General features: G+C 37.8%; 1 protein-coding gene across 2 annotated transcripts in view; it reads left to right on the top strand.

Moving 5' to 3' along the window:
• Positions 1–19,272, top strand: part of HERC1 (HECT and RLD domain containing E3 ubiquitin protein ligase family member 1) — a 219,080-nt gene that overhangs the window by 179,157 nt on the left and 20,651 nt on the right. For both annotated transcript variants that reach the window (XM_073012219.1, XM_008016333.3), the window contains exons 52-66: positions 260–387; positions 1,421–1,548; positions 2,895–3,095; positions 4,626–4,756; positions 7,175–7,374; positions 8,064–8,169; positions 9,619–9,765; positions 10,111–10,212; positions 11,525–11,698; positions 12,896–13,189; positions 14,552–14,617; positions 14,792–14,917; positions 15,707–15,845; positions 17,213–17,394; positions 18,474–18,629. In XM_073012219.1, coding sequence (XP_072868320.1) covers positions 260–387; positions 1,421–1,548; positions 2,895–3,095; positions 4,626–4,756; positions 7,175–7,374; positions 8,064–8,169; positions 9,619–9,765; positions 10,111–10,212; positions 11,525–11,698; positions 12,896–13,189; positions 14,552–14,617; positions 14,792–14,917; positions 15,707–15,845; positions 17,213–17,394; positions 18,474–18,629 — 2,280 coding nt within the window. The remainder of the gene's footprint in view (positions 1–259; positions 388–1,420; positions 1,549–2,894; positions 3,096–4,625; positions 4,757–7,174; positions 7,375–8,063; positions 8,170–9,618; positions 9,766–10,110; positions 10,213–11,524; positions 11,699–12,895; positions 13,190–14,551; positions 14,618–14,791; positions 14,918–15,706; positions 15,846–17,212; positions 17,395–18,473; positions 18,630–19,272) is intronic.

The raw sequence follows: 19,272 nt of genomic DNA, 5'->3' as shown, positions 1-19,272 counted from the left end.
CCTGTAATCCAGCTACTTGGAGGCTGAGGCATGAGAATTGCTTGAACACGGGAGGTGGAGGTTGCAGTGAGCTGAGATTGAGCCACTGCACTCCAGTCTGGGCAACAGAGCAAGACTTCATCTCAATAAAAGAAAAGAAAAGAATGGATGCTTTTCCTTTAATTTCATGATAGATTTTTTAAAATTGGATACAACTTTTTCAAATAATAAAATCATTTGAATCAAATATTACTAGACTTACCTGTTTCAACTTTTCTAGGTAATGACATGTGTTTGGTGTAATAAAAAAGGTCTTTTGGCTACAAGTGGCAATGATGGCACCATCCGCGTGTGGAATGTTACCAAGAAGCAATATTCACTGCAACAGACCTGTGTGTTCAACAGATTGTGAGTGCTAACATTACATGTATACCATTTAAAATAAGAGAATCCTAAACATGCCTCATCTTGGTTGTGTTAATGTAATCATATTGTCAGTAAAAGTTTTTGAAATTTTCTTTTAGATTAGTATTACTGTATCTTCAGTGTGTATTTTTAGCTTTCCAGGGTAACAATTCAGAAAACATAATTTTAAACCATCTGTATCCGGACTTAGAATTAAATCAAGATCTACTGGTAAATAAACATTCAGCTATGTAAAACAGTAGGCTAATTTGCCATAGGTCTTTAAGAGTTGTTTAGGAATTAGAGTAATTATATTGCTTCTGTATCAGAATGTAGCATTTTTAACAGTTTTGTTTGTTTGTTTTTGTTTTGTTTTGTTTTGAGACGGAGTCTCGCTCTGTTGCCTAGGCTAGAGTGCAATGGTGCAATCTTGGCTCACCATAACCTCTGCTTCCCGGGTTCAAGCAGTTCTCCTGCCTCAGCTTCCCAAGTAGCTGGGACTACAGGCACCCGCCATCATGCCCGGCTAGGTTTTGTATTTTTAGTAGAAATGGGATTTCACTATGTTGGCCAGGCTGGTCTCAAACTCCTGACCTCATGATCTGCCCGCCTCAGCCTCCCAAAATGCTGGGATTACAGATGTGAGCCAGTGCGCCCGGCTGCATTTTTAATAATTTTATAGCCAGCTGTAGCTATTTCTTTTCTGAAGACCTCCCAAGAGATTAGGCAAATAAGAATCAATGTCTTCTGAATAATAACCATCTATACAACCCATACAAAATTCAAATGTGTTTATTGACAAGTTGTGTACTAATTAAATAAGGAAAAGTCTAATATCACTTTTTCATAATTCATTATTCACATGATGACAAATATTAATGAATGTGTAACTGTTAAATACTGCTAGCCAAGGTTTTGAAACAGAAGAATCAGTTATACACTCTAGTCTATGTGAAACCCTTATTTTAAGGTTTGGGGTTTAATTTACTTTTGAATGATGGGGATTAGAATTGCATACTTATCTGTTATATTCTAGGGAAGGGGATGCTGAGGACAGCCTGGGATCACCCAGCGATCCAAGTTTCTCACCAGTTTCCTGGAGTATCAGTGGCAAATATCTAGCAGGCGCTTTGGAAAAGATGGTGAATATCTGGCAAGTTAATGGTAAGAGTCATGTAAACACTAGTAAACTGCTGAAACTAGTTTTTTAAAAACTTCCTCTTAGTCTTCTGAGTCCAAACAGTGGTTTCTCTTCACCTTGAAACTCACAAGCCTTCCAACAACTTTGAAAATCTGTGCACTGTGTGCTTCAAATTAGAGAGGAAGTGCTCATTTATTGACTTTTCTTTCTGGGACTGTCAACTAACCTAGTAGTTATAAACTTAAATTTTTTTTCATGTACTACTAAGTATTCAGAATAGGGTTTGAGGAGATGTAGTCGTCACTGAATTTTAAGCTATGTATTCTTTTGAATTGCTTGAAATATTTCTATTATGTTTATTTTGTAGGTATAAATTCTTGTCAGTTTTTATTATTCCTCTCTGGAAAGTAAAAATAATTATTGTAATAATGAGCTTTTTAGTATTTTTGTTTGTTTTTTACATATTTGAGGAATAGCTTTTCTGTGTCACATATTTGAGGAATAACTGTTTTGTCACATATTTGAGGAATAGCTAGCCTTAACTGCAGGTAAGTTTCTTATGCTAATCTGGTTATCAGTAATTGTTGAGAAAGGACTTAAGTGCTTGACATCTGTACATTCAGTGTTTTTCTTTACACTCTCTTCTATAAAGGTACCATTTTGTCCTATTAATAGTTACAGATAGCCAGGCGTGATGACGTGTGCCTGGAACCTTAGGGAATCAGGAGGCTGAGGCCCAAGGATTATTGGGCCTGGGAGTTTGAGGCTGCAGTGAGCCATGATCATGCCACTGCACTCACTCCAACTTGGGCAATAGAGCAAGACCCTCTCTCAAAAAAAAAAAAAAAAAAAAAAATCAAAAAACAACAACAAAAAACCAGTTATAGAAAAACATTAATTATATTTATTTATTTATTTTGAGATGGAGTCTCACTCTGTCACTCAGGCTGGAGTGCAGTGGCGTGATCTCGGCTCACTGCAACCTCCGCCTCCCAGATAGCTGGGACTACAGGTGTGCGCCACCATGCCTGGCCAATTTTTTTTTGTAGTTTTAGTAGAGACGAGATTTCACCATGTTGGCTAGGCTGGTCTTGAACTCCTGACCTCAGGTAATCGACCTGCCTTGGCCTCCCAAAGTGCTAGGATTACAAGCATGAGCCACCGTGCCCAGCTGAAAAAGTTTAATTTTATGATCATATATAGTATATAAATGAAGGATCCTGCCTTCACAGTCTTATTTATTAGCAGGCTATTATGAAATTCGGAACTGCTTTGAGTGTGTTTTAGAATTAAGTAATATTTAGTTTTGTTCCTTTTTTTTCTTTTTGATAATTAAGTAACAACTAGTTAACATTTTTTCCCTCTTTAGGAGGAAAAGGATTAGTAGATATTCAGCCTCATTGGGTATCTGCCCTGGCTTGGCCAGAAGAGGGTCCGGCTACAGCCTGGTCAGGAGAGTCTCCAGAATTGTTGTTGGTGGGACGGATGGATGGATCTCTGGGACTGATTGAAGTTGTTGATGTGTCCACCATGCACCGTCGAGAATTGGAACATTGCTATCGAAAGGATGGTAAATGACTGCACTTATGTCTAGTTGACAGAGTCTCCAACTTCCTTTCTAGACTTAGCTTTTTGGCACTTACTTTTAAAAATGCCAAGTGAATATTATCTTTGCTTTGTTTTCAAAATTTTCCAGTCATGTTTTAATTCTAATTAGTTACTGAATTGAAAGATATTTATCTCCCAACCCCCACCACACATCTCTGCCAAAATGAGATTTAATGGTATTATATTAGTCATTCATCTTTTGTGTGACTTAATATTTATAGCAGATTCCAAGTCTCCTTTGAAAGTTAGGACTGTCCAAGAGAAAAAAAGATCATAATCATTATTGATGGAGATGAAATTTTGTGTGTGTGTGTGTGTGTTTTTTTTTTTTTTTTTTTTTTTTTGAGAAGGAGTCTCACTCTGTTACCAGGCTGGAGTGCAGTGGTGTGATCTTGGCTCACTGCAACCTCTGACTCCCTGGTTCAAGCTATTCTCCTGCCTCAGCCTCCCGAGTAGCTGGGATTACAGGCATTCACCACCACGCCCAGCTAATTTTTGTATTTTTAGTAGAGACAGAGTTTCACTATGTTGGCCAGGATGGTCTCGATCTCCAGACCTTGTGATCCCCCTGCCTCGACCTCCCACAGTGCTGGGATTACAGGTGTGAGCCAATGCGCCTGGCCGAGATGAAATTGTCTTTAAAAAAATTAGTAAAATTGAAGTAATGGAGGAAGGGGGAAGAGGGGAATTCCTGGTCTGACAAGAGAGTAGGAAGTCTGCTTTCTTCTTACTGTGGTGTTCCTTTGAATATGAATGCATCTCACTAGGTTTTGTTGGTTGTCTGGGGGAAGTTGGGTAATTCAGAGGTCATAGTGCCTGCCTACATGGTATTCCATTAACAGAAGAGGTTTATTTTGTTTGTTTAAAAATAGGTAATACTTTGATAGGGTTGAAAAATTTAAGTTTTAAAACATATACAGTGAAAAGTCTTTCTCCCATCTGCTCAGTTCCCACACTCCCATTCTACCCTCACAGATACTGTTTTTACTTCTTTTGTAGCCTTTCAGTGTTACATATACTTAAAGAAGCAAATAGAAATATAGATTGTTAGAACAGAACATTTTGATAGAATGTGGAAACATACTGAATAGGGAATATTAAATCAGCAGAAAAAGAGATATAATTTTCTTTCTGTGATTTGAATTATTTCACTTCTTAGTATCATGGTAGATTCTGGTCCAAAAGGAAAGAACCTACGGTGACTTAAAATCAGCAAAGCAATTTAATTTTTGTCTTTATTTTTCAACAACCGCCTGAAAAAGAATGAAAGATTATAAATTAGGTAGTCCTTGTCACAGTTAAGTGACACTTTTAAGAAGTATGTTACATGGAATCCCCACTGTACGCCTACATTTTGTCAATGCATTAAAGAGCTATTTGGAAACTTACTTGCAGTGGTTACATTATCATTATTTGTTTCAGTCTCTGTCTTTTAAGTCAGACAATGATAAATAATTCTCTTTTTCTTTTTGTTTTGTTTTTATCATGTTAGTGTCTGTTACCTGCATTGCATGGTTCAGTGAAGACAGACCATTTGCTGTGGGATATTTTGATGGAAAATTATTACTGGGAACAAAGGAACCACTTGAGAAAGGAGGCATTGTTCTAATTGACGCACATAAGGTAAATGCATCTTTAAAAAACATAATTTTATGGGATACAAGCGCAATTTTGTTACATGCATAGATTACACAGTGGCGAAGTCGGAGATTTTAGGATATCCATCACCCAAATGACATACATTGTACCCATTAAGTAATCTCTCATAATCTACCCTCCTCCCAGCCCTCACCCTTCCAAGTCTTCTTTGTCTACCATTCCACACTCTAGGCCCGTGTGTACACATGAGTTCCCTTTTCCCCACTTTCTTGCCAACAACTGTTGTTTTTTGTCTTTTTAATAATAACCACTGAAAAGTGAAAAAAATCTAATATTTGTCTTTCTGTGTCTGACTTATTTCACTTAAGATAATGGGGTCCAGTTCCAACCATGATGTTGTAAAATACCTGATTTCGTTCTTTTTATGGCTGCATAGTATCCCATTGTTTATGTATACCACGTTTTCATTATCTGGTCATCCATTGATGGACACTTAGGTTGATTCCATATCTTTGCTATTGTGAGTGCTGCTGTGATAAACATATGAGTGCAGGTATCTCTTTGAGGAAATGATTTATTTTCCTTTGGGTAGACACTCAGTAGTGGGATTGCTGGATCCAGTGGGTAGTTCTGTTTTTTGTTCATTGAGAAATCCCCATACTGTTTTTGATAGAGTTTGTACTAATTTATATTCCCACCAACAGTGTTTAAGAGCTCCCTTTTTGCCACTTTCTTGCCAGCATCTGTTGTTTTTTGTCTTTTTAATAATAACCATCCTGACTAGGGAGAGATGATATCTCATTGTGGTTTTATTTTTTTATTTTTTTTAATTTAAATTTTTATTTTTTTAGATGGAGTCTAGCTTTGTCGCCCAGGCTGGAGTACAGTGGCGCGATCTTGGCTCACTGCAATTTCCACCCCCCAGGTTCAAGCAATTCTCCTGCCTCAGTCTCCTGAGTAGCTGGGATTACAGGTGCCCACCACCATTCCTGGCTAATTTTTATATTTTTAGTGGAGACAGAGTTTCACCGTATTGGTCAGGCTGGTCTTGAGCTCCTGACCTCAAGTGATCTGCCCCCCTCAGCCTCCCAAAGTGCTGGGATTACAGGCGTGAGCCAACGCTCATGGCTCATTGTGGTTTGAATTTGCTTTTCTCTGATGATGAGTGATATTGAGCATTTTTTCATATGCCTGTTGGCTATTTGTATATATTCTGGTAAAAGCATCTTTACCAGATAGTTGCTTTTTCTTGTTTCTTTTTTCCCCCTCCTGAGACGGAGTCTTGCCCTGTCACCCAGGCACCACCTTGGCTCACTGCAACCTCTGCTTCCTGGGTTCAAGCAATTTTCCTGCCTCAGCCTCCTGAGTAGCTGGGATTACAGGTGCCTGCCACTACTCCCAGCTAATTTTTTTTTTTTTTTTTTTTGTATTTTTAGTAGAGACGGGGTTTCACCATGCTGGCCAGGCTGGTCTTGAATTCCTGACTTCGTGATCCGCCCACCTCAGCCTCCCAAAGTGCTGGGATTACGGGCATGAGCCCCGGCACCCAGCCTTCTTCGTTTTTTTTTTTTTTTTTTTTTTTTACTCTACTATTGCTTGATACTAGTTTCTTTTAAAATTTTTTTACGTCAGTCAGTTATAACTTAATGTTCTATTATTGCACAAAATCTTTGGACAGTGGATATACATGGATAAGTCTATGTAAAAATAAATAAGCCATGAAAGAGTAAAGCCAACACCCTGGGAATGATGGCTTTAAAGGTAAAGCCAATACTTCCCAGGGTGTCAGAATGCCTCCCAGTAATGTCAGAAATTCCGTGCATGAAGAATAATTTTTTTTTTTTACCTTAAACAGAAGTTACCAATTCAGATATTTACAGGACCATCTAGGCGAATAGCATAAATGCATGAAACCAGGAAGCTGGAAGGTGTGGAAGAGGATTGAAAAATAAAAATAAAATCAGAAGAGTACAATGATCACAACCATATAAACACAAAACATATCCCAGATTCTTTTAAGTGTTTACTGTTGAGGTGTGAGGGGTGCTTTTTTTTTTAAGTCTCTTCTTTTTCATACTGTAATGATTACCAGTCAATAAGGATAACTCTTAATAAATACACATGCTAATGAGAGATAGCATTAGTCAGAATTTATCTGACTAATCCCTTTTTAGTCAGAATTTCATAATTTGTTCATCCTACTAACATTTGTTGAGCTTTAACTGCAGCAAATATATATGACACAGACTATATTAAAGGGTAAGTTGGTCTAGTGATTGGGAATGATATGGTAGCATCTGATTTGCATAAAATACTGATTTCAAAATAATTGAGTTATAGAAATATAGATGCTAAGAAATATAGGTTATATATTACTGAATTTAAAGTATTTGTGAAGGAAACATTACTCTGATTTTTTTTTTCTCTTCCTTCCATTTTAAGGATACTCTTATTAGCATGAAGTGGGACCCTACAGGTCATATTCTTATGACATGTGCCAAAGAAGACAGTGTGAAACTCTGGAGCTCTATTTCAGGATGCTGGCGCTGTCTACATTCACTCTGCCATCCCTCTATTGTAAATGGCATTGCTTGGTGCCGCCTTCCAGGGAAAGGATCCAAGTTGCAGTTACTGATGGCTACGTATGTTGTCAATTTGCATCTATGCGTCTTAGTTTTTATATTGGTATAGACCGTTATTTGCATTAAGTGTGGCTTCTCAGTAGTCTTAAAGAGTTTATTGGCAGTTACTATTCTTATAATGTGTAACATTATAAGATTACCTCGCTGGGTGCGGTGGCTCACGCCTGTAATCCCAGCACTTTGGGAGGCGGAGGCAGGCGGATCACGAAGTCAGGAGATCGAGACCATCCTGGCTAACATGGTGAAACCCCGTCTCTACTAAAAATACAAAAAATTAGCCGGGCGTGGTGACGGGCGCCTGTAGTCACAGCTACTCGGGAGGCTGAGGCAGGAGAATGGCGTGAACCCGGGAGGCAGAGGTTGCAGTGAGCAGAGATAACGCCACTGCACTCCGGCCTGGGTGACAGAGCGAGACTCCGTCTCAAAAAAAAAAAAAAAAGATTACCTCAGAGAAAAGAAAAAGCAGTAATTGTCCAGTGTGAAACTTGGTATGTAATCTCCTTATCTCTGGGTGCGATGTTGTTAGAATATTGGCCTCGGTTATATTTCTTGTAAAAGATTGTATGTACTACAAATAAGTTTAAAAAATAATGTAGTGGTTCTGTCAGATCTTAATTGATTGCAATTTGGAAATATTTTTACTTATGCATATTGACTTGTTTTGGTTTTATGTAATCAATTTTTTTAAGTGGCTGTCAGAGTGGTTTAGTATGTGTTTGGCGCATTCCGCAAGATACTACCCAGACCACTGTGACTAGTGCAGAAGGATGGTGGGACCAGGAATCAAATTGCCAGGTAACATTCTGATGTTTTTGAAGACTTTATCTGAAACTGTGGAAAATATATTACATCAAAGTAATTCTCCCTTTGTTTACTAAAAAAATCATTACCATATCCCAAAGGGCAAGATCCATTGGGAAATATAAGTAATTGTCATCCTGAATTAGCTTAATTTTTTATAAATCAGAGATACCATAATTACTTGGTCAAATGAGATATTCCATACATATTAAGTGGTGACTGTTACTGTGATAGTGGATATGATTAATACTACAGATAGACAAGTCATAAGTTGTTAGTACATTAAAGCAGAAACTCCATGGGAACACATCCATCCAAAGAATCTCCAGCTGATGCCAGAATCCTTGCTATGGAGAATGATTTGTTTACATTAAATAGAAGTTACAAATTTATATATTTAGAGAGCCCTCTAGGCAAGTAACATAAATTCATGAGGCTAGGGTCAGAAGGTTTGGAGAGGGCAAAAAAACAAAAACAGAAAAAAAACGAAGAAGCATACATGCTTTATATAAAGGCACACAGCTGATTGTCAGTTTCCAGAATTAAGAGCCTGTTGTTACCAGATTGTTTTATTTTTTTTCTATAGATGCTAAGAATCCAATGTTTAAGTAAAATCTCCCAGTATTGAACATTGGCACCTAACTTAAAATTGGTTAAAACACTGAGTGGCCATTCAGATTGCATCTCTGAGCTACCAGTTTGTAACTTCTGTTGCCTTCCTTTTGCTCACGATACCCTTGGAAGAAATACACTTTACATCATCTTTGGGTAATGAATATATCTAGTATTATGTTGTCATAACTGAAAGGAAGAAGGAGCTTAAAGGTGGAGAGAAAGGGTGAAGAGGGAGGGAGGGAGTAGCCAACTCACTAATAGGAGAATATCACAGAATATCACAGCAGTGGAGATAGGAGTACTACAGATAAGTCTGGTTTACTCTTTGTGCTGGAGGGTAACCCTATAGACAGGCCTTACCTATGTCACTTCTAAAGCCTGCAGAACAAATGTGTGACAGACAGAACCATCAGCTGACAAAAAGAGAAATCTATTTATATAGAGTCAGCATGTGCAGTTCACAAATGTTAGGGTATAAAAATGAAAATTACATGAAGTGAAAATTTAAAAAATAAAACACTGGTTACAAAGTAGAATTTTCCTGTCTCTGAGGGATAATTAGAACTTTGAGATGTTATTTCTGTAGTTTGAAGACTGGAAAACTAGTTTAGAAATATATTTTTTTTTAAAAAAGATGAAAGTCAGCTTCAACAAAGGAGAATCAGATATTTTATTATTGATTCAGTCAAGCTAACGATCCTTTATGAGGAAAATTCTCTCCCCCTTGCCAATTTTATTCTGAAATATGAAATTTCCAAGAGTGAATGATAAATCTTGAACTTATCATTTATCTTTATTTTAATGCATGTTAAAAATAATGAATTTCAGGATGGATGTAGGAAATCGTCAGGAGCCAAGTGTGTTTATCAGCTGCGGGGACACATCACTCCTGTTCGGACTGTTGCCTTTAGTTCTGATGGGTTGGCCCTGGTGTCTGGTGGACTAGGCGGGCTCATGAACATTTGGTCTTTAAGGGTAAGAGCATAGATTTTATTTTTATGTTAAGGAATATTTTGACATTAACTTAAACACATATGATAAAAATTAACCAATCCTAGAAACATTTTATATAGTAATCTCTTGAATGCTGAGGAAACTTCTTTCAGAATGCTCTGCCCTTACATTTTTCTTACTAATGATAAGTATTTTTAAAATCAGCTGGGTCCTAGAAAATGAGGTAGTAGGTATGTGATTGGACATTGCTGAATTTAGCTAAAATGTAGACTTTAGAATATGTTTTTGTCAATGTGAAGTATAAACTTAAATGTAAATCATACCTAAAGTTCAATGATCTGTATTGGTAAATATATCTCATTTTAGGATGGCTCTGTCTTGCAAACTGTTGTGATAGGCTCTGGAGCTATTCAGACCACAGTATGGATTCCAGAAGTTGGAGTAGCTGCTTGCTCAAATAGATCAAAGGTAATATTGTAGTTATATCAAATGATGGGGTGTAACCTTGTAAGGAACTTTAGAAATCATAGTGTAACCACCTCACTTTATGGAGGAGAAACCTGATATCCAGAGGGATTACTACTTGTCCAAAACAGTCCAACTATTTAGTAGCAGAAGGAGACTTAGAACTTAAGTCTTCTGCTTTATAGTCTAGTACTTTTTCTACTACACCCCATACTTCAGCGACAGTGCTTAGATGTTGAACAATTTCGTTTCCGTTGGAAGTGATGAAGTAGATTTTGACTTTCTGCCATGATTTTTGACAATAGCACTAAACTATCTCAAGGCTGGGCACAGTGACTCATGCCTGTAATCCCACCACTTTGAGGAGGCCGGGGTGGGCAGATTGCCTGAGGTCAGGAGTTCAAGACCAGCCTGGCCAACATAGTGAAACCCATCTCTACTAAAAATACAAAAATTAGCCAGGCGTGGTGGCAAATGCCTATAGTCTCAGCTACTTGGAAGGCTGAGGCAGGAGAATCACTTGAACTCAGGAGGCAGAGGTTTCAGTGAGCCAAGATTGCGCCATTGTACTCCAACCTGGGCGACAGAGTGAGAGCCCATCCCAAAGGAAAAAAAAACTATTTCAAACAAATTTTCCCTGGAAAGAAGAAGCATTGCAAAGCCATTTAACTAAGCATACAAAATATATCTTGGCTTTCAAATTTAATATTCTAGGAAAAATGCTGGTCCCCTGCTGTGAAGTAATTCTATAATATAACATTATTCCCTACAGTATTATTTTTCATACCCTTAAAGATTAGAGCCAATGTGCCGATTTAATTTACATTTTATATGGTTAAATGATGTTAAAATAAGCTGTAAACCTTCATGAAAGGTTCTACTGAAAGTAAAATGTAGAATCAGACCCTAGGCAGTAGTGGCCTGTGCAGAATAAGCCATAGAGCCAGAGTTAAAGCAGTGCTTCCTCTTTTGCAGCTATCCTTATAGTCATGTCAGACATGACTTTTGAAATATACTAGATACCTTATTCTGCAAGTTCTGAAGAAATAGTTAATAATTGATGTTATTTCCTTTTAAAGTACCAGCTAATCTGAGGTGGTTCACAAATTTTATTATATCTCATTATTTTTTACTTAGACAAAATTTAGGATATTTTGAAGTTCCATAGGCATTAAAAGTATAGCCTTTTTGGATATACAGTATCCAAAAAGCAAAGATGTCCCAGTTACTAGAAGGAATTTCACAGATGAAATGGTGATAGCATTATTTTTTATTTAAACAAATTTATCATGTGGCATGATTTATTTTCAACCAGGATGTTTTGGTCGTGAATTGTACAGCAGAATGGACAGCTGCCAATCACGTTTTGGCAACCTGTCGGACAGCACTGAAACAGCAGGGTGTTCTGGGATTGAACATGGCTCCCTGCATGAGAGCATTTCTGGAGCGGCTCCCCATGATGCTTCAGGAGCAGTATGCCTACGAAAAGGTAACTCATTACACTCACTCCTGGAGATCCACAGATACCCAGTGCTTTCAATTTGATTATAGCCTTGAACTTATCCCTTAAGAGCATGAGGTCTGAGGAAAATAAGTGGGGCTATTTGGGCAGAATCAAATGAAGGTAAGTCATGCCTAAAAGAGTTGTTCAGCAACCCTAAGTCTATTCTTGCTTTATTTTCACCAGAGTAAAATCAGGAAACAAACAAACACCAAGTTTGTATTACTGTTTTTCAGATTTATTCACTCCAAAGCTTCTTAAAATACCTATGCAGCAGAATACCATCTTCCCTTTTCTGACCCACACATATATCTATTTTTATATGGCTTGGCCATTCCAAAGTTGAGGGATAGGGATGGATGTGGGTATCAGAGTGAACATTGTCTCCACTTGTCAGATAAATCTTTGTGGAAAATTTAGTGGAAGAGCTATGTTAAATTAATTGAGTAGGGTCATTGAATACTGGAATGAGGAATTATAGCATTTGAACTTGTCCAGACGGTGATCCTAAAGTAGCCTGTCTTCCAGCCCTCAGTAGTCACAGTGTACTGACCCCAGCAGAACTCTTTGATTTTTTTTTTCGCCAAACTACATTAATGTAATCAGCTGTTACCACACCCAGTTAATTTCACTAACCTATTTGCGCAAGTTTTCTTTTCTGAATCACTCAGGCTCCACAACTAGGGAATGCCATGAAAGAAGAAAGGATTTTCCTTTGATAGCTACCAGGATTCTTTTGTAAAGGAGGAAAGTGAGAAGAACAGATCTCTGTGGTTTAATAGTTACCTGCTTTTTTTTCCAATCAAGAAAAACTGTGATGAAAATGTACTATATGCAGTGTGATATCTTAGATTGGATCCTGGAGCAGGAAACGAGTATTAATGGGAAAACTGAGGAAAATCAAATAAAGTTCTGTGGTTTAGTTAGTATTGTACCAATGTTAGTTTGTTAGTTTTGATAAATGTGCCGGGGTTGTATAAGATGTTAACATTAGATAAAGTTGGGTGAAGGGTATACAGCAATTCTCGGTACTGTCTGTACAACTCTTAATCTAAATTTATTTGCTAGCAAAAAGCTTAAACAGTAAACTTCAAAAATAAGACTCCAGACTTTCAGACTACAGTAGGTTAATTTAGAATATTTGGCACAAACTCTTCGACATAACATCCTTGTATTTTCTTTTAGCCTCATGTGGTTTGTGGCGACCAGCTTGTTCACAGCCCCTATATGCAATGCTTGGCTTCCCTTGCTGTGGGACTTCATCTGGATCAGCTGTTGTGTAACCCTCCAGTGCCACCACACCACCAGAACTGTCTCCCTGACCCTGCATCCTGGAATCCAAATGAATGGGCCTGGTTAGAATGTTTCTCAACCACTATAAAGGCTGCCGAAGCCCTGACCAATGGAGCCCAGTTTCCAGAATCTTTTACCGTTCCAGATCTAGAACCTGTTCCAGAGGATGAACTTGTATTTCTAATGGTAAATGTACTGTGAGCTGCTATTATTTGTAGCTGAGATTTTATCATGGGTATTTGGCATATAGCAGACCCCTAGTAAGTATGAATGGCTAGAAGTTAAGAGAAGTGGAAAATATTTTTCTTTCAGATAGTCACTTTCAATCTGATGGCAGGCCTCTATAGTGGCAGAAATTGGTAATGTAAGCACTGTTGAACTCTTGTAAACCTGCCAGCTCTCAATGACATAGTCCCATATTTTCTCACTTTCTTTTGTCCATAGGTACTTTGTTAGTGCCTTACCTGTAAATATCTTAGCATCTTTTCCTGGTCATCTTCTGGGTTATATGCCACATATAGATTCTAATTTATTTGGCATTTCAAGCAAGTCTTTAATTAGCATCAAATAAAATATAAAAGAGCATCCTGATTGTTATTTCATTCTGATTGTATTTGAGAGTGTATACTGTAGAAACTGTGACATAGATAAAATACCTGTGTAGACTACAGGCCAGCACATGATCTAACAACCTCTTTGTATACTTAAGATTTATGTATACAAACATTTGGATAGATAACTATTAACACAATGTGGAACAGATAAATATAAATTGAGTAAAATTATGTAACTGTAGTCATGCATCACTTAATGACAGGGATATGTTCTGAGAAATGCATTGTTAGGCAATCTTGACCCTGGGAATATCATAGAGTGCATAGTACTTACCCAAATCTAGGTGATATAGCCTACTTACACAAGACTGTATGGTATAGTCTGATTACTCCTAGGCTACAAACCTGTACGGAATGTTACTGTATTCAGTGCTCTAGGCAGTTGTAACACAATGGTAATTATTTGTGTATGTAAACATAGAGGGTATAATAAAAATAAGGTTTTATAATCTTATGAACCATCTTCACACATGCAGTTTGTTGTTGACTGAAATGTCATGTGGCACAAAAGTATAGAATATTGTAATCAGAAAATGTCCTTCTAAGCCCATTTGGCCCAACTCTGTAATTTTGTAGATGAGGAAGCTGAAGCCCAGAAAGGTGAAGTGATTTGCCCATAGTTACACAAAGAGTTTATAGGGGTGTGGGGTCCTGCTCATGACCTTTTACCTGTGGGTGTTCAGAAAACACATGGCTAGCTTTGAATCACCAGTACTGTAGTGATAGTGATAGTGAAAGTGTTTATAATAAAGGGAAATACTGACAGTGCATAAAATCAAGTTTGACATAATTATAAAACTGCTCTTAATTTCTCATGATATTACCATGTTCTTTTTTGGTAATAAGACTTAATAATTAGAAGAACACTTTGTTGTTAATAGCCGCTGAATCTTGCCTAAGCAGAATTGATCATTATGTATCCCCTGTTTTTCAGGATAACAGTAAATGGATTAATGGCATGGATGAACAAATTATGTCTTGGGCAACTTCCAGACCTGAGGTCGGTAAAGATGAAGATAACTGTATGATGATTCTCAGTTAGTGTTTTGATTCTAAATGCTTGTGTGTTTGTACCTTGGTGTCTCCCATACAGGCTGGCACACACTTGGTACTTAGTACATGGCTGTTTTAGTGAATGGATGACTCTAATTTTGAAATGATTGTGGTTTTCTAGGACTGGCATCTGGGAGGTAAATGTGATGTCTACTTATGGGGTGCCGGTAGGCATGGACAGCTGGCAGAAGCTGGAAGAAATGTAATGGTACCTGCAGCAGCTCCCTCATTCTCACAGGCCCAACAGGTAACTAACAGGGTAAAAAATAGAAAAGAAACATGGGAACTGAAAATTCTAATTCTTTTGCTTGTCTTATTGTGGGATAAAGCTTGTCCATTTCGTAATCTATTGTGAGGAATCATTAGAGAAAGTCATGATATATAGCTTTCAAATAAAAACTTGCTGTGGTTTTTAGGTTTTTAGGTTTTTATCACACTTAAGAAGTTAACAAATTTCTAAATTTTTCTTTCAAGTTTAATGAACTAACATCATGATGCATTAGGCCTGCCCAGTATGTATTTCTAGCAGTTCAGATACTCCTAATTAGTGATTTTCTCTTTGGGGCTATAAACTTCCTAGGATCTTTAGCCAGATTTTATCGACCACTCCCCTTTTCTGATAATCCTGGTACGACATAGCGCCAAACCCTTCTCGAGGCCACTGCTTTGTCTTTTGCTCTTCTCTACCTCAGCTAGTCCCAGATTGCATGACTCATTCTTATGTATGAGTTTCTGCTTCTTTCTAGCCCAGTCTTTAATATTTCCCCATTACCCCTTCCTTTTTCTTTCGTCCATTTTGTTGTTCGAAACTCTTTTAAATAGATGAATCTCATACATCTTTTGGTTAAATAAGCAGTTTTGTAGTCATCAAGGAGTTAAGGGACTGCATGGTTATATCAACTCTTCCCTTTCAGTAAAAGGATAAAAAAATTATAAAGGCATTCTATGTATATGTGGAATCATTTCAAGTGCTTGCATGTTGAAGCAATATAATATAATAAAAAATAAAATATTTAATTCTGTGTTTTTGTACTAGGTCATTTGTGGTCAGAATTGTACCTTTGTCATCCAGGCCAATGGCACAGTGTTGGCTTGTGGGGAAGGAAGTTATGGCAGATTAGGACAAGGAAATTCAGATGACCTTCATGTACTGACAGTTATTTCAGCCTTACAAGGTAAAATTGTCCTTAGTTAAAAGATGGTTAGAACCTATGGCCTAATGTAGGTTTGGTCATACAAACTTTTGCCCTTCTCAAACCTTTGCTAGATAAAATCATATTATCGGGTTTTCACTTACATTTAAATCCTTGTTTAGGCATGTGTAAAGCCTTAATTTCCATATTTGAAGCTATATTGCAAGTTACTTATCATACAATGCTAGAATTCAATGAAATATAACACTTTTTGGGACCCACTGAAGATTGTAAACAAATGCTTAAAAATTTCAAAAGTGTAAGTAGGCAGATGTTAATAGCAGTAGCAATCATGCATGTGTTTCATTAAAATTAAATATCAGTTTATATGGAAATCTACAAATGTGCTAAAGACTTTAAAGGACATCTTCATCAGAGTTCTGTGTGACTTGGAGAAAGAACACTTTGGAGAAACCACCGTACATGCTCCCGGCTTGCTCATTAACTGAACTCATAGTGACTCTGAAGCCTACAAAGAGAGCACAGACAGTTTTTTACGTAAAAGCATACAAGTAACTGAGTTCAAAGCAAGTTCCTGGAAGCTCAAGTTCTTTTTATTGTGATCTGGGTGTGAAGAGCACAGCAGTAGAGATGAGAATGTGTGCTAGGTTCCTGTGGGTTCTACTGGTCCTTGGCTCTGGGACATTGCACAAACTACGAGATCTCTTTGTGACTTAGTTTTCCCAATTGTAAAAATGGGGTGTTAGTATCTGTTTCATAGGTTCTATGTGAAAGTAGAAAATGAGATAAACCCTGTAAAGCATTTATGGGAGTGGCTAGAGCATAGCCAGTCATTAATGACTATAACTATTGCTGTCACCCTCCTTTTCCTTGTCATCGTCATTATTTTAGGTGACTATTCCCAGTTTTGCCAGGTTATGGCTACAAATTCAATTTAAAACTAAAGAAATTGGGTCAGGCACTGTGGCTCACACCTGTAAACCCAGCACTTTGGGAGGCTGAGGTGGGCAGATCACTTGATGTCAGGAGTTCATGACCAGCCTGGCCAACATGGTGATACCCTGTCTCTGCTAAAAATGTAAAAATTAGCCAGGTGTGGTGACACGTGCCTGTAATCCCAGCTACTCAGGAGGCTGAGGCAAGAGAATTGCTTGAACCCGGGAGGTGGAGGTTGCAGTGAGCCATGATCACACCACTGCACTCCAGCCTGGGTGACAGAGTGAGACTCCGTCTTTAAAAAAAAAAAAAAAAAAAAAAGGAATGAAATTATTCTTATTTTCATAGTACCATTTCAGTGCTTTTTGATTGAGGGCATTCAGTAGCAGCTGCAAGTAAAGAGGAGCGTTTTAACATCCAGTGACTCCTATTGGGTTTCTGTTCTGTTCCAGGCTTTGTGGTGACCCAGCTGGTGACTTCCTGTGGTTCTGATGGGCACTCTATGGCCCTAACTGAAAGTGGTGAGGTCTTTAGCTGGGGAGATGGTGACTATGGTAAACTTGGCCATGGGAACAGCGACAGGCAGCGGCGGCCCAGGCAGATCGAGGCCTTACAAGGAGAAGAAGTGGTGCAGGTCAGGCAGGAAATGGATAAGTTTGCCTTTCATTGTAAATATACTAGTTATTGAATAGGTTTCTTAAAATTAGGTAACAGAAAATATAGTAAAAATATGTTACACTGTCATTATAAGAGATCCATTGGTTTTGGATGTTCAGATTCATTCTTGAGCTTGTCAGAAGTTTGAATGGGCTTTGGTGTTAGCATTGGTCTTGTTAGTATGGGTTAGAATGGTCTTTTTCCTGAGCCAACTGGTTGGCCCAGACAGAGGTGCTGCAGGCCCTTGGAAGGAATATTGTGTGGTTTAACTTCTGCCACACAGTTCTTAATACACAGATAAGTGGAAAACTTTGCTTTTAACCTATTATTTTTGTTACAAAAGCTAAGTTCATTTGCATTTTCTGGAAAATAGTGTTCTAAAATAATACTGTAAAATGGCATAGCACCTTATAGTTTACAAATGATTTCCCCATTTATTATCTCATTTAGTCTAGGTCATCTGTACACAGCTGAAGAGCAGCAGTAGTTATTCCAGGGTATGCTGTTCAGCTTGGGCTTCCTGAGACTGTTGAGACAGATCAGACTTGGCAGAGCAGGAGAGCAACTTGGGCAGATCAGTGTACCAGTTGACCGGATGCAGTGGCTGATGCCTGTAATCCTAACACTTTGGGAGTACAACACGAGGATTGCTTGAGGCCAGGAGTTTGAGACCAACCTAAACAACATAGCAAGGCCCTGTCTCTACAAAAAAATAAAAACAGAAATAAATAGCCAGACGTGGTAGCACATGCCTGCAGTCCCAGCTACTTGGGAGGCTGAGGTGGGAGGATTGCTTGAGCCCAGGAGTTCAGGGCTGCAGTGAGCTGTGATCACACCACTGCACTCCAGCCTAGGTGACAGAGTAAGACACTGTCTCTTTAAAATTAAAAAAAAATTTTTTTTTTAATTTTTTTAAAAAGCGTTGGGCTTTGAAGATTCAGTTTTCAGTGAAGTTTATGTAAAGTTTATTGCTACATTAATACCAAAAATGGCAGATCTACGTTTTTCTTAGTTTCCCTTCTTAAAAGTTTTTTTTTCTCCTTGGTTCTGTCTTAGATGTCTTGTGGCTTCAAGCACTCAGCAGTGGTCACTTCAGATGGCAAACTGTTTACCTTTGGGAATGGTGACTATGGTCGTCTGGGTCTTGGAAATACCTCTAACAAAAAACTTCCAGAGAGAGTGACTGCACTGGAGGGATATCAGATTGGACAGGCATGGAATAAATCAAGATATTCTAGCTGATCATTGTTTCTCAGTTCTTCTGTGTTCACTTAGATACCCTCAGGAAGATCAGGATATCGCCAGTTGTACCTAACCTCATGTACATTTTGTTATGGTCTAATTGATAAGTTTAACTGTTTCCCAGTGTGAAATTCATGTTTTAAGTCAATTTAAGTTTGTTTGTATGACAAACCAACAAATGTAACCCTTGTTTCAGGATGTGAATATTTTTAAACCCCCCTTCATAACATACTAATACCACTTGCTATAAATCCCTTAAAAAATACAGGTACTAATAGCTCCTGTCTGGTAGCCTTGAGTTGAATGGCTGAATTACAATATCACTGGTAGCTACCGCTCCTAAGTAGTAATTATCTCTGTCTTGTATACATCAAGAGTGTCCTTTAACAAGGAAATATTTTTGGCTTTTTCTATATCATTCCTTAGATACTTTTTGATATGAATGAGTATTTTTGAGTTAGGTATACTTTCCCCCTATCGTTCGTACTGATTATGGTTTAGCCACAGACATTTGAAGGATTTCACTTTGAAGAAAAAAGTTATATATGGACATTAAGAATTATTTCTTGTTAACTTATTTTGGTTAACATTTGTAGTATGCTCTGAAACCATT

Source organism: Chlorocebus sabaeus, chromosome 26 (assembly GCF_047675955.1).
Source record: "Chlorocebus sabaeus isolate Y175 chromosome 26, mChlSab1.0.hap1, whole genome shotgun sequence".
NCBI lineage: Eukaryota > Metazoa > Chordata > Mammalia > Primates > Cercopithecidae > Chlorocebus > Chlorocebus sabaeus.
Note: the sequence above shows the minus strand (reverse complement) of the source record. Positions and strands in the feature narration are given on the sequence as shown.